At 41.7% G+C, this 10,328-nt stretch overlaps 2 protein-coding genes across 2 annotated transcripts; both read left to right on the top strand.

Annotated features, from left to right (window-relative positions):
- Window positions 1-1,255: 1,255 nt before the first annotated feature.
- krt18a.1 (keratin 18a, tandem duplicate 1) lies at window positions 1,256-5,965 on the top strand. Its single transcript, XM_061297678.1, has 7 exons — window positions 1,256-1,735; window positions 3,493-3,575; window positions 3,887-4,043; window positions 4,508-4,672; window positions 4,756-4,881; window positions 5,092-5,312; window positions 5,406-5,965. The coding sequence occupies exons 1-7, from the start codon at window positions 1,337-1,339 to the stop codon at window positions 5,518-5,520; spliced, it is 1,266 nt and encodes a 421-aa protein (XP_061153662.1). The 5' UTR covers window positions 1,256-1,336; the 3' UTR covers window positions 5,521-5,965.
- A 1,363-nt stretch (window positions 5,966-7,328) lies between these two features.
- Window positions 7,329-10,328, top strand: LOC133148013 (keratin, type I cytoskeletal 18-like). The gene is made up of 7 exons (XM_061271368.1): window positions 7,329-8,077; window positions 8,495-8,577; window positions 8,869-9,025; window positions 9,192-9,356; window positions 9,431-9,556; window positions 9,629-9,852; window positions 9,969-10,328. The coding sequence occupies exons 1-7, from the start codon at window positions 7,727-7,729 to the stop codon at window positions 10,093-10,095; spliced, it is 1,233 nt and encodes a 410-aa protein (XP_061127352.1). The 5' UTR covers window positions 7,329-7,726; the 3' UTR covers window positions 10,096-10,328.

Genomic DNA, 10,328 nt, shown 5'->3' with positions numbered 1-10,328 from the left:
CAACCCTAACCCTTTCCTGCTTTTTGGATTTTTATTGGAATCCTGCATCCTGGTACTTGAGTGATGCTGTTCCTGCCCATTTTACATCCCCTCTGTCCAACTGTCAATTCAAATGATTAGCTCATCAGCAGTCTCTGAATGAGCCTGATAACGACTCTAATCATTTGAATAAGGGATGTTGGATGAGGTAGACATGTAAAACATTCAGGACAGCAGCCCTTGAGGACTGGATTCGGACCACCCTTGCTATAGATCTGACGTGATTTCAAATTTATTAAATCGACACTAATAAGATGAAAGCCAAGCTGAAGTCGATTTGTCAATGATGGCATTGACTTTGTTTTTTTCAATACAATACTGCAAAAATAGGAGGACGGAATCAATACTACAGCCAAAAAATTTTTAAAAATATTTTGTTGAATTTTATCAATATATTCAATGTCGCAGGTTTTTGCTAAAACATCTTGTATTTCTCCAAATGGAGCTGTTTCATGAGAATTTTGATGATCAGAAGTTCATTGCAGTACACTTCTTTATTTTCTGACATAATCGAAACTGAGTGACCTTTGGCGGGTGGGGCATGAATTTACGGGATGTGACCCAGCTGACTAAATGGGATCGAGAAACAACTTGAGTCATGGTTGTTTCTCAATCCCATACCAGTGAAGAATGTGTGTCATAAAGATAAACAACACAAAAATATATTTGGGCCAATTGAACAAAAAAAATAATTATATGCTAATAAAGTTGCATCTGAAGTAGTTATCTTGTAAACATTTATAATATATATGTATATTAGATATATGCTAATAAAGTTGCAAGTGAAGTAGCTTTTTTCTTAAATGCTTTATTAATTTTGGACTTAATGGTGTTTGCAATGTACTTGTGTGTGGCTTATGCGGAGTAACAGAATTTAAAATATTATTTTATCTTATGTGTAAAGAAAAAAGTCAAGTTTAAGACAAGGACTGATGCTGCTTTATTGTTCATTTATTGTTCAAAACTGACAAGTAATGAATGACTGTAGGGAATAGCTCTTTTTTCAGTTGATACATGTTGAACATAAAGATATAAACTATTCAAAATGGCAGGGCCACAATGAATATACCAACTTGGGACAAACTGTAAAGGACAGGCATGGTGGAAGCACTGCTGCGGTTTTGGCCGGTGGAAAAGGAGGAGGTAACTAAGGGTGAGGGGGAGTGGTCTGATGGGCGGACCTGAGGGCCCAAAAGGTTTATATAGTTTAGCGGCCCTCTCTTTCTGCCTTGTGTCGGTGAGATCCCATTTCAGCTAACCCAGCCTCTGCCTCACTCTTTGAGTCTCTCCAGCAAAGATGCAAACCTCCAAGCAAACTGCATACTCGGTGCGCACTACATCCTCTGGCAAAGGTTCTGTCTACAGGGCCCCCACCATCCACGGTGGCGCCGGGGGGAACCGTGTCAGCATCTCATCCAGTCAGCGCAGTGGGCAGTTAGCGGGAATGGGCCAAATAGGAGGGGGCTTCTCCAGCAGCATCCAGGTGTCCGGGAGCGGAAGCAACATCACGGGCAATGAGAAGTTTGCCATGCAGAACCTCAACGACCGCTTGGCCAACTACCTGGAGACGGTCAGAAACCTGGAGCAGGCCAACCAGAAGCTGGAAATTAAGATCAAGGAGGCCTTGGGCAAGAGTGGACCGGACTTCAGAGACTACAGCAAGTACCAGGTCATCCTGGATGACCTGAGGAGGAAGGTGAGGCAATGTACTTTAAGGAAGGATGAATTTGGGCCATGTACTTTATGTCCTTTAAGCTAAAACCATGCTGGATGGGGCTGCCAGGTCATCGGTGAGATGAATGAATGAAACCAAGTGTCAGACATTAGCTGAGAAGAATCGTGAGAATGTCTTTTTGCGAGAAACCTTTAAGTGGTCGGTGTTAATCATCAGCAGTGAATACCTAGCAGACAGTGTAGACTGGCCTCCTGTGGGTCCATGGCAAAGACCCCCCCCCCTCCCACCACCACCACCACCTTCAACAGCAACCCCCACCCCTCTGTCACTGTGGGCCAGGAACTGGGGGTTGGACCGGAAACAGTCGGGAAAAAGATCAGGACAGGTCACAGGGACCGGAAAATGAAGATAAACAAAATGAAATAACTATAAAGCCTCGGGGACAAAAACACACACTTTAGTTATTTTAATTCACCGCAATGTGCAATATTGTGTATCAATGTTCCATTTGCTATTTAGCACTCACTCACTCACTCACTCACTCACTCACTCACTCACTCACTCACTCACTCACTCACTCACTCACTCACTTACTCAATCCAGTGAGTAAAAGCCTTAAGTGATAAAACAGAATTGGGAAGGAAAACAAAGAGAACCTACAGTTTCATAAAGGCAGCAACACAAATATTATGGGGTCAGGTTGGTAAAAACATGACACCTATTAATGTAAATCTTTTCCTTCTTGCCATTTTTTTACAGTTTATTCAACCCCCATCTGAAAAAATACAGACTCAAACTTCAGCAACAACCACACAGCGCTAAAGTCAACGGCCTATTGCAGACGCTCACACGCAAGCTTTAACACACAAACACACACTACCCTGACCTCTATTACCACCATCTTTATGCAAATCCACGTGCCCCCATCCTGTTGTCTTAAATATCCTGTTTGGCAGCAGTTGACTCTGTGGCAGTCGCTCATTGGCTCTTGGGCTTTTCCACCTGGATGCCCCCATTTATCTACTGTACGCTTTCCAAAAGTAAACAGTACCAACCATGAGTCTGTTGAAATGTACATATGAAGTCAGTAGCTCTTGTGTGTCGCTCACTTTTCCAATGGGACTAAAAAACAATTGACCTGCTTTTTTATTGAACATTTATTTAATAGGAAAGTGTATGATATGTAAAACCATAGAATGAAGGTCTTTGGACAAGAACATACAAAATCCACTTAAATGCCATTAACTTTATACTTTTACTTTATAGTGCAAGTCAAAGTACATCTGTTTTCGACAGATATTTGGATATATTTGGTCCAAAATGCTAATAATTCTGTATATTATTGTATCCGCTTACTTGGGGGAATATTAAATTTTTTGAAAAAAAAAAAAAGAGCTAAACTCTTCCTAGCTACTATCTAGCTGGACTTGTTTTAGCATAAAGGCCAATGGCTTGAGATGACAGTAGTAAGGCAAAACAATAACTACATTCATTTAATCCATTATCCAAAATGTTAGGCGACGCTGCCAAAGAGCGGAGGGCCATTGGATAAATGTCTCATATTTAAGAAGAGATAAATTACTAATAGCTTTTGCTTGTTGCTTTTATACCATCAGCTAATATGCATGAACCAAAAGATCTACTGCTTAAAGGCCGTCCCACATTTTTTTTATATTTGAAAGCCTTTTGGCGTCAATGTCAACAGAAAGCGTTTTGATCCACTCCCTGTCATCGGATTTCAATTTGAATAGCGTTCCTCTTTTGTAAACCTGTTGCAGGTGTTTGATGCCACCATGGACAATGCCCGCCTGGTCCTCAGCATTGACAACGCTCGCCTGGCAGCCGACGATTTTAGAGTGAAGTAAGGCGCGATTGTTTGATGTAACACGCAACCTGAAGCCAAACAGCTGCAGGCACATCCTGTTTGACTGCTGGATGGCTCCAAGGATGGATATGTCCTCTTCATGATCATAATTGTTATGTAGTGATAAATCGTCACTTTCTCATCATCATTGCATTTGCGTCCCAAATTACACAATATTAAAGACTAATGTATGTTACCAAAATACTAAATGTCCTAAATGATTAGCAAAAGAGTTTTCAGATGAGCAAAGTAGGTCTAATCTGGAATTTTACCTTTTATTTTACACGTAATCAATATGTTTTGATTAGATTCGAGTCTGAACTGGCTATCCGCCAATCAGTGGAGGCCGATATTATTGGTCTGAGGAAGGTGATTGATGACACCAACATGAGCCGCATGAATCTTGAGAGCGAGATTGAGACCCTGAAGGAGGAGCTGATCCACCTTAAGAAGAACCACGACAACGTGAGTAAAACTGCAAACAATTTGTCTCTTAAGTATTCTGAAACTTGTCCATACAAACGGCTAGTTTTAAAAACTACCCATTTTGCTAATTATGCTCTTTAGGAATGACATTTTTCAGATTTCAGATTAGCTACAATGACTTTAGTAGTAGGCATTTAACTCAGACTCAGGAAAACAATAAATTCAAATGAAATAAAATAAAAGAAATAAAAACAAATCCATGGCAATGTTTTATAGAGGAAATCTGTAACAAGAATATATTGATTTTATTTTGGTAAAGCCAACACAATCATGAAATCCATATTTGGTGTTTGAGAAAAAGGTCAGACAATACATTCAGTAGCTTCAGACGGTTTTACTACATATACACCTATTTTACCTCAACAAAGTATGACAGGAAGTTCAAAAGACACCAATTTCTGAATGACTTTTTACAACAACTGTATTGTGGCCTCTCTCTCCAGGAAGTACTATTACTTCGTAACCAGATCGCCCAGTCAGGAGTCCACGTAGACGTTGACGCTCCTAAAGGACAGGACCTCGCTCAGATCATGGCAGAAATAAGGGCTAAGTATGAGAAGATGGCACAGAAGAACCAAGATGAACTAAAAGCATGGCATGAATCTCAGGTAAACTATCTGAAAACAAATTGCAATTCGCCGTAGCCCAGTGCTTTTGTTTGAGGTACCTCACATTCCAATTTTGATTTCAGATCACAGAAGTGCAGACCCAAGTCAATGTGAACACAGAGGCCCTGAAGACTTCCCAGACAGAGTTGAATGACCTACGCAGACAGTTTCAAACCTTGGAGATCGAGCTGGAGTCCCAGAGGAGCATGGTGAGAAGCACTTAGCTGACATACTTCATTGACCTGAACACAACGCTTATCTCAGCTCCCTGAAATGCCCAACTCAGCACCCACCCATGGACTTTGTTGGCATAAGCTTTACACATGGCTGACCCGTCGCTATGGTGCTGTCATCAGCCAGATGGCTTCGTTCTTTTCACATGTTAACTCCTTCGTTTCATGTCTCGTCCACTTTTGCAGAAATTATCTCTGGAAGGCACGCTGAGGGACACAGAGATGCGCTACAACATGGAGATCGAGTCACTCAACAGTATCATCCTGGGCCTGGAGGCCGAACTCACTCAGCTTCGCAGCAGCATCCAGTTGCAGACCCAAGACTACGAAGCTCTGCTCAATATGAAGATGAAGCTAGAGGCCGAGATTGCTACTTACAGACGGCTGCTGGATGGCGAAGACTTCCAGTGTGTAGATTACTCAGTCGAGAAAAATCTGTTTGTAAACTGAGCTCTATGGTTTGATGTTTGATCTTTTCCTGCTTTTTTTTCTCTCTTCAGGCTTCAGGATGCTCTGGAACAGCAGAAAACAATCAAGACCAAGGTCATGACAGTGACACAGACCCTTGTGGATGGCAAGGTTGTGTCCTCCACCACCGACACCAAGAACCTCTGAATACCAGAGGCAGCCATGAAACATTGGCTGCAACAATAATAACAATAACCTCAATATGGCCAAAACTGATATTTTGCTCCAATTGGCTCATGGCATCTTAGTTAAACAGTAACTAACCCTTAGACTAAAACCATTGCAGTGATTAGCTTGACTTCTTTAGTAAAAAAACCCTGCACAAGCTGACTGAATCAAAAACTGGACAAGAAGAAAACTAAACCATCTTTTATTTATTTCATCATAGACGTTCTGCTATTTGTGTATGTATGCTGGCCTGCAGATTGTCTGCTCATGTTATGAGGCAAGTTGAGGGATGTTTTGAAACAATACGAGGGCCATTTAATTTCAAACACTTTTCTGACATCCTGGTTTTTCTTTCTGTCCGGTTGAGTCTGTCTGTTAGTCGTGCTGTGAGGTTCAAACATATCAATAAAGTTCATTCCAGGGATTTATGTGTTTTATTTTAAACTTTATATCCCAAATACACCATCAATTTTCAGTTACCCTATTCAAGGTCATGAGGAATTCAAACTTTATCGCAGCTGACATTGGGTGATATAGTCACCCTGGATTAGTACACTACACCCTGGATTAGTAGCCAATTAATCACTGGGCACACAAACATAACCATCAAATCCAACCTCATTTTCTCACGTTGATCAGTAATCCATCAAATGGTGTCTGAAGAAGTCAATTGAGTGAACTGCAAGACTACCAAACACAAACAGTACACAGTAGACGATAGAAGAAAGTGTCACATACTACACGTACAAACCACATCACCATTTTCATTGGTTACATTTTAGTTTGTCAATTGTGACATTTTATGAAACCTAAACTACATACACACAGAAATTCTTTCATGATAAGACAGGCAGATGGCTCCCACTATGCAAACTGCAACTAGCCTTTAGGCTAATAGATCATTCCATACCAACTAGACCAAGTCTACCCAGTTCAAGTCATGGATTTTTGTGAAATCTACAAATAGAATTAGAACATCAAGCAAATTCAGTTGAATCACTTTCACTTTGCGCCATGCCGAGGACTATCAGTGCGCCACTTGCACATCGCATTTCAAGGGAATAAGAGGTGCTTTAATTGGATAGAGTTGTTGTCAGACACGCCCACACCTCGTCTTTCCTTAAACCGGTACACACGATTATCACGACGGGTTGTAACCACCTCCTCACAGAATGTCATCAGGTGCAGTGCTGAAGTCATGCCTGTTACGTAAATAGATGTCTCCATCTACTGTGTTTAGTAACAAATACCTGAATTGACATTAGAGGATAGCGAAGTATAATCGAAGTTAGAATTCATCCGTAAAACAGTGACATTCCAGAGAAGGTCTATTCTCTTAGCATTCCAAATGATCTCAAAAGACTTACCGTATTTTTCGGACAATAAATCGCGGTTTTTTTCATAGTTTGGGGGGGGGGGGGTTATTTATACTCAGGAGTGACTTATATGTGAATTTTTTCACAAATTTTCAAAATTCAAAAATCCGCGATGTAGTGAAACCGCGATAAACGAACCGCGATGTAGCAAGGGATTACTGTAATCTGAACTGCAACTGCGGCGCCGCGCATACGCGACGGTGTTTTGCATAAAGGACAAAAGATTCGATCACGGGATTTAATTTGGATCAGTACAGCTGACTTGGGAAGTGGGGTCACGCTGGACAGGTCAAAAGTCAATTGCAGAATGCACTCTGAAAAAAGAAATGACTTTCAAAATCAGGGTTAAATAAACATGAGATTAAAAGTGAAAGTGAGTATTATCTTTGATCAAGTTTTTATGACTTTTATTCAACAAATCTTATCTCATTAGATTAGATTGTGCAGGTGGAGAGAAGATTTTGACCATATAATTGAAATTCTTCCAGCATCCCTTTAGCTGCTATTGTAATCATCGATATCACACATACTGCAGTGTAATGTAAATGCCAGCACACCTTCATGTCTTTGATAGTTTGCTTGGGCAAAGTCTACAAAGACTGGTTAAAGGTTAGATAGATAGATACTAGATACTTTATTGATCCCCGGGGGGAAAGTCAGGTGAAAATGCAATATAGTGAGGAGAGGTGTGGCAAGAGGGAATACTGCCTTCCACAATTATATATAAGACTCCAGCACTCTCCTACAGGTTTACTCTCAGCAGCCAAAGATTCCTGCCCCGGACGCTTCTGCTCAATCAACAATTAGCCATGGAGACCCTCGCCGTAAGACAGAAGACTTATTCGTACGCCCCCACTGTGTATGGCGGGGCAGGGGGCCGTGGAATCTTGATCTCTAGCGGTGTTGGCAACAGGTACAGCGGTGGGTATGACTACTTGTCCTCAGGGTTCACATCTGGAATCCTGGCCATCGAGAATGAGAAGTTTGCCCTGCAGCAGCTGAACGACCGCCTGGCCAGCTACATGGAGACTGTGAAAAGTCTGGAAAAGGCCAACAGCAAGCTGGAAATCAAAATCAGAGAGGCCGTTGGGACAAGAGGCCCACTGGAGGGGAGGGAGTACAGCAAATATAACGCCATCATTGCAGATCTGAGAGCAAAGGTGAGACAATGTAACACTGCAGATTCCCATTGCAACAGTTACAATTGCTCATGATTACCTAGTGACCGGTTTAGGCTGTAGTTTACAAAAACGGACTGGGGTAGGTTTCAGCCCCTGCCATGATACAGAGGAGGATACTTATCATAGAAAATAGATGGTTTCGTAAAACGAGATGGAGAGATACCAGAATAACCAAACACAAAAATCATGATTTATCCCAATGTATATTAGAACATTTGTTGTTACATTTTGAGCTCGAGCTCTAACTATTGTAGTTTTTTATCTTTATGTGGTGATAATAGATATATATCCTAGGTTGCTTTCTCAACTATTTTATTAATCAAAGTGAAAATCACAAACTGTCTATCAATGTACAAAATCATAAATTTCATGCATTGATATGAATGAATGTTTCAGATTTTTGAGAAGATTAAGGGCAACATGCAAATTGCTATCTCCCTCGACAACGCCCGGTTGGCCTCAGATGATTTTAGGATAAAGTGAGTATTGAGTTTGTTAAGCTCCGGGTTCCGATTTGGAGTTATGACAAACCAAATACGATCAAACAAATCTCTCTCTCTCTCTCTCTCTCTCTCTCTCTCTCTCTCTCTCTCGCTCTCGCTCTCGCTCTCGCTCTCGCTCTCGCTCTCGCTCTCCCTCTCTCGCTCTCCCTCTCTCTCTCTCTCTCTCCCTCTCTCGCTCTCCCTCTCTCTCTCTCTCCCTCCCTCACTCACTCACTCACTCACTCACTCACTCACTCACTCACTCACTCACTCACTCACTCACTCTAGGATGGAGTACGAGCTATCCATGCGTCAGACAGTGGAGTCTGATGTTGAAAGACTTCGAAAGATTCTGGATGACACCAATGTGATGCGACTGCACTTGGAGAGCGACATTGAATCACTGAAGGAAGAATTATTCATCCTTAAGAAGAACCGTGATATTGTGAGGGAGCGCCAACAGTAGAGCGTTACAGTTCACCAAAAACAATTCAACGACTCACACACTTAAGCATCATCTCTAAAGTGTACCATTTTATGCATTGTTTGACTGATTGCACAGGATAGGCATTGCTCAGGAAATCACTCCCTGTTTATTTCCCCTTTGACAGGATGTTGCTGAATTGCGTGCCAAGATCACTGAGGTTGGAGTCCATGTGGATGTTGATGCCCCCAAAGGGCAGGACATAAGCAGGGTTATGGAAGAGATGAGGGCTAAGTATGAGAAGATCATATTGAAGAATGCAGAGGAAGTCAAAGAATGGCACGAGTACCAGGTACTCCAAGTGATTAGTTTGAGGCACTTTGTTGAGTGCCAGTAAGAACTCTCCATCTTTGATATTGTGCGCAGATGAAAGATGTGCGGGCCAAAGTAACTGAGCAGAACACAGCCCTGAAAGGAGAAATACAGATATTATCTGAAACCAAGAGGAAATATCAGACATTGGAGATTGAGTATCACTCAGCACTGAGCATGGTAACCTTTGTCTTGAATATCCATAATATAAAATAATTGCTCAGTTAAATAGCCCAACCTCTTTTCAACCAGTTCGAGAACCTGAGGGCCACAATCCAGGACATTGATATGCGCTACAGCATGGAAGTGAAAAAATACAACGAGCTGATTTTGAGGCTGAAGGAAGAGCTCACTCAACTCCGCGCTGAGATCGAGCAAAACAGAAGTGAATACGAACTCCTCCTCAACATCAAGATCAAACTGGAAGCTGAGATAGCCGAGTACAGGCGGCTGCTTGACGGAGGATTAGACATAAAGTGAGTTGGCGCAAGTATGGCAACAATCCTCACACAACACTGTGTAGACTCAAATCCAAACCAAGGTATTTTTCATTGACAGCTAAAAAATACTTTGTTCCTGTTTATTTTTTCAGTCTTGAGGACACTATCAAAAAGAAGACCGTTGAGACCAAAGTGGTAACAGTGACTCAGACTTTGGTGGACGGCAAAGTGGTATCAGAGAGCAAGGACGTCAAGTCTGGCGTGATTCTGGATGACTAAAAATTGAAAGAATAAACAGAAATGTATCCATACTAAGATGTAAATTTATGCCTGTATGTGACTGGGGTCAAACATGAGCAAAACACTTTGGGCCAATTACGTCCAACACTGAGGACGGTGATACAAGGGTCCTCACCTTGTCAAGTCTTTCAAAATGAAGAGCCTCAGCATCCTCTGACCAGTGTGCACTCATCCACATGAAGCATAAGAAAAGAGCCACCAAGGCTTCCGTT

Source organism: Syngnathus typhle, linkage group LG2 (assembly GCF_033458585.1).
Source record: "Syngnathus typhle isolate RoL2023-S1 ecotype Sweden linkage group LG2, RoL_Styp_1.0, whole genome shotgun sequence".
Taxonomy (NCBI): Eukaryota; Metazoa; Chordata; class Actinopteri; order Syngnathiformes; family Syngnathidae; genus Syngnathus; species Syngnathus typhle.
The sequence above is the reverse complement of the archived record's forward strand: the minus strand, read 5'-3'. Positions and strand labels throughout refer to the sequence as shown.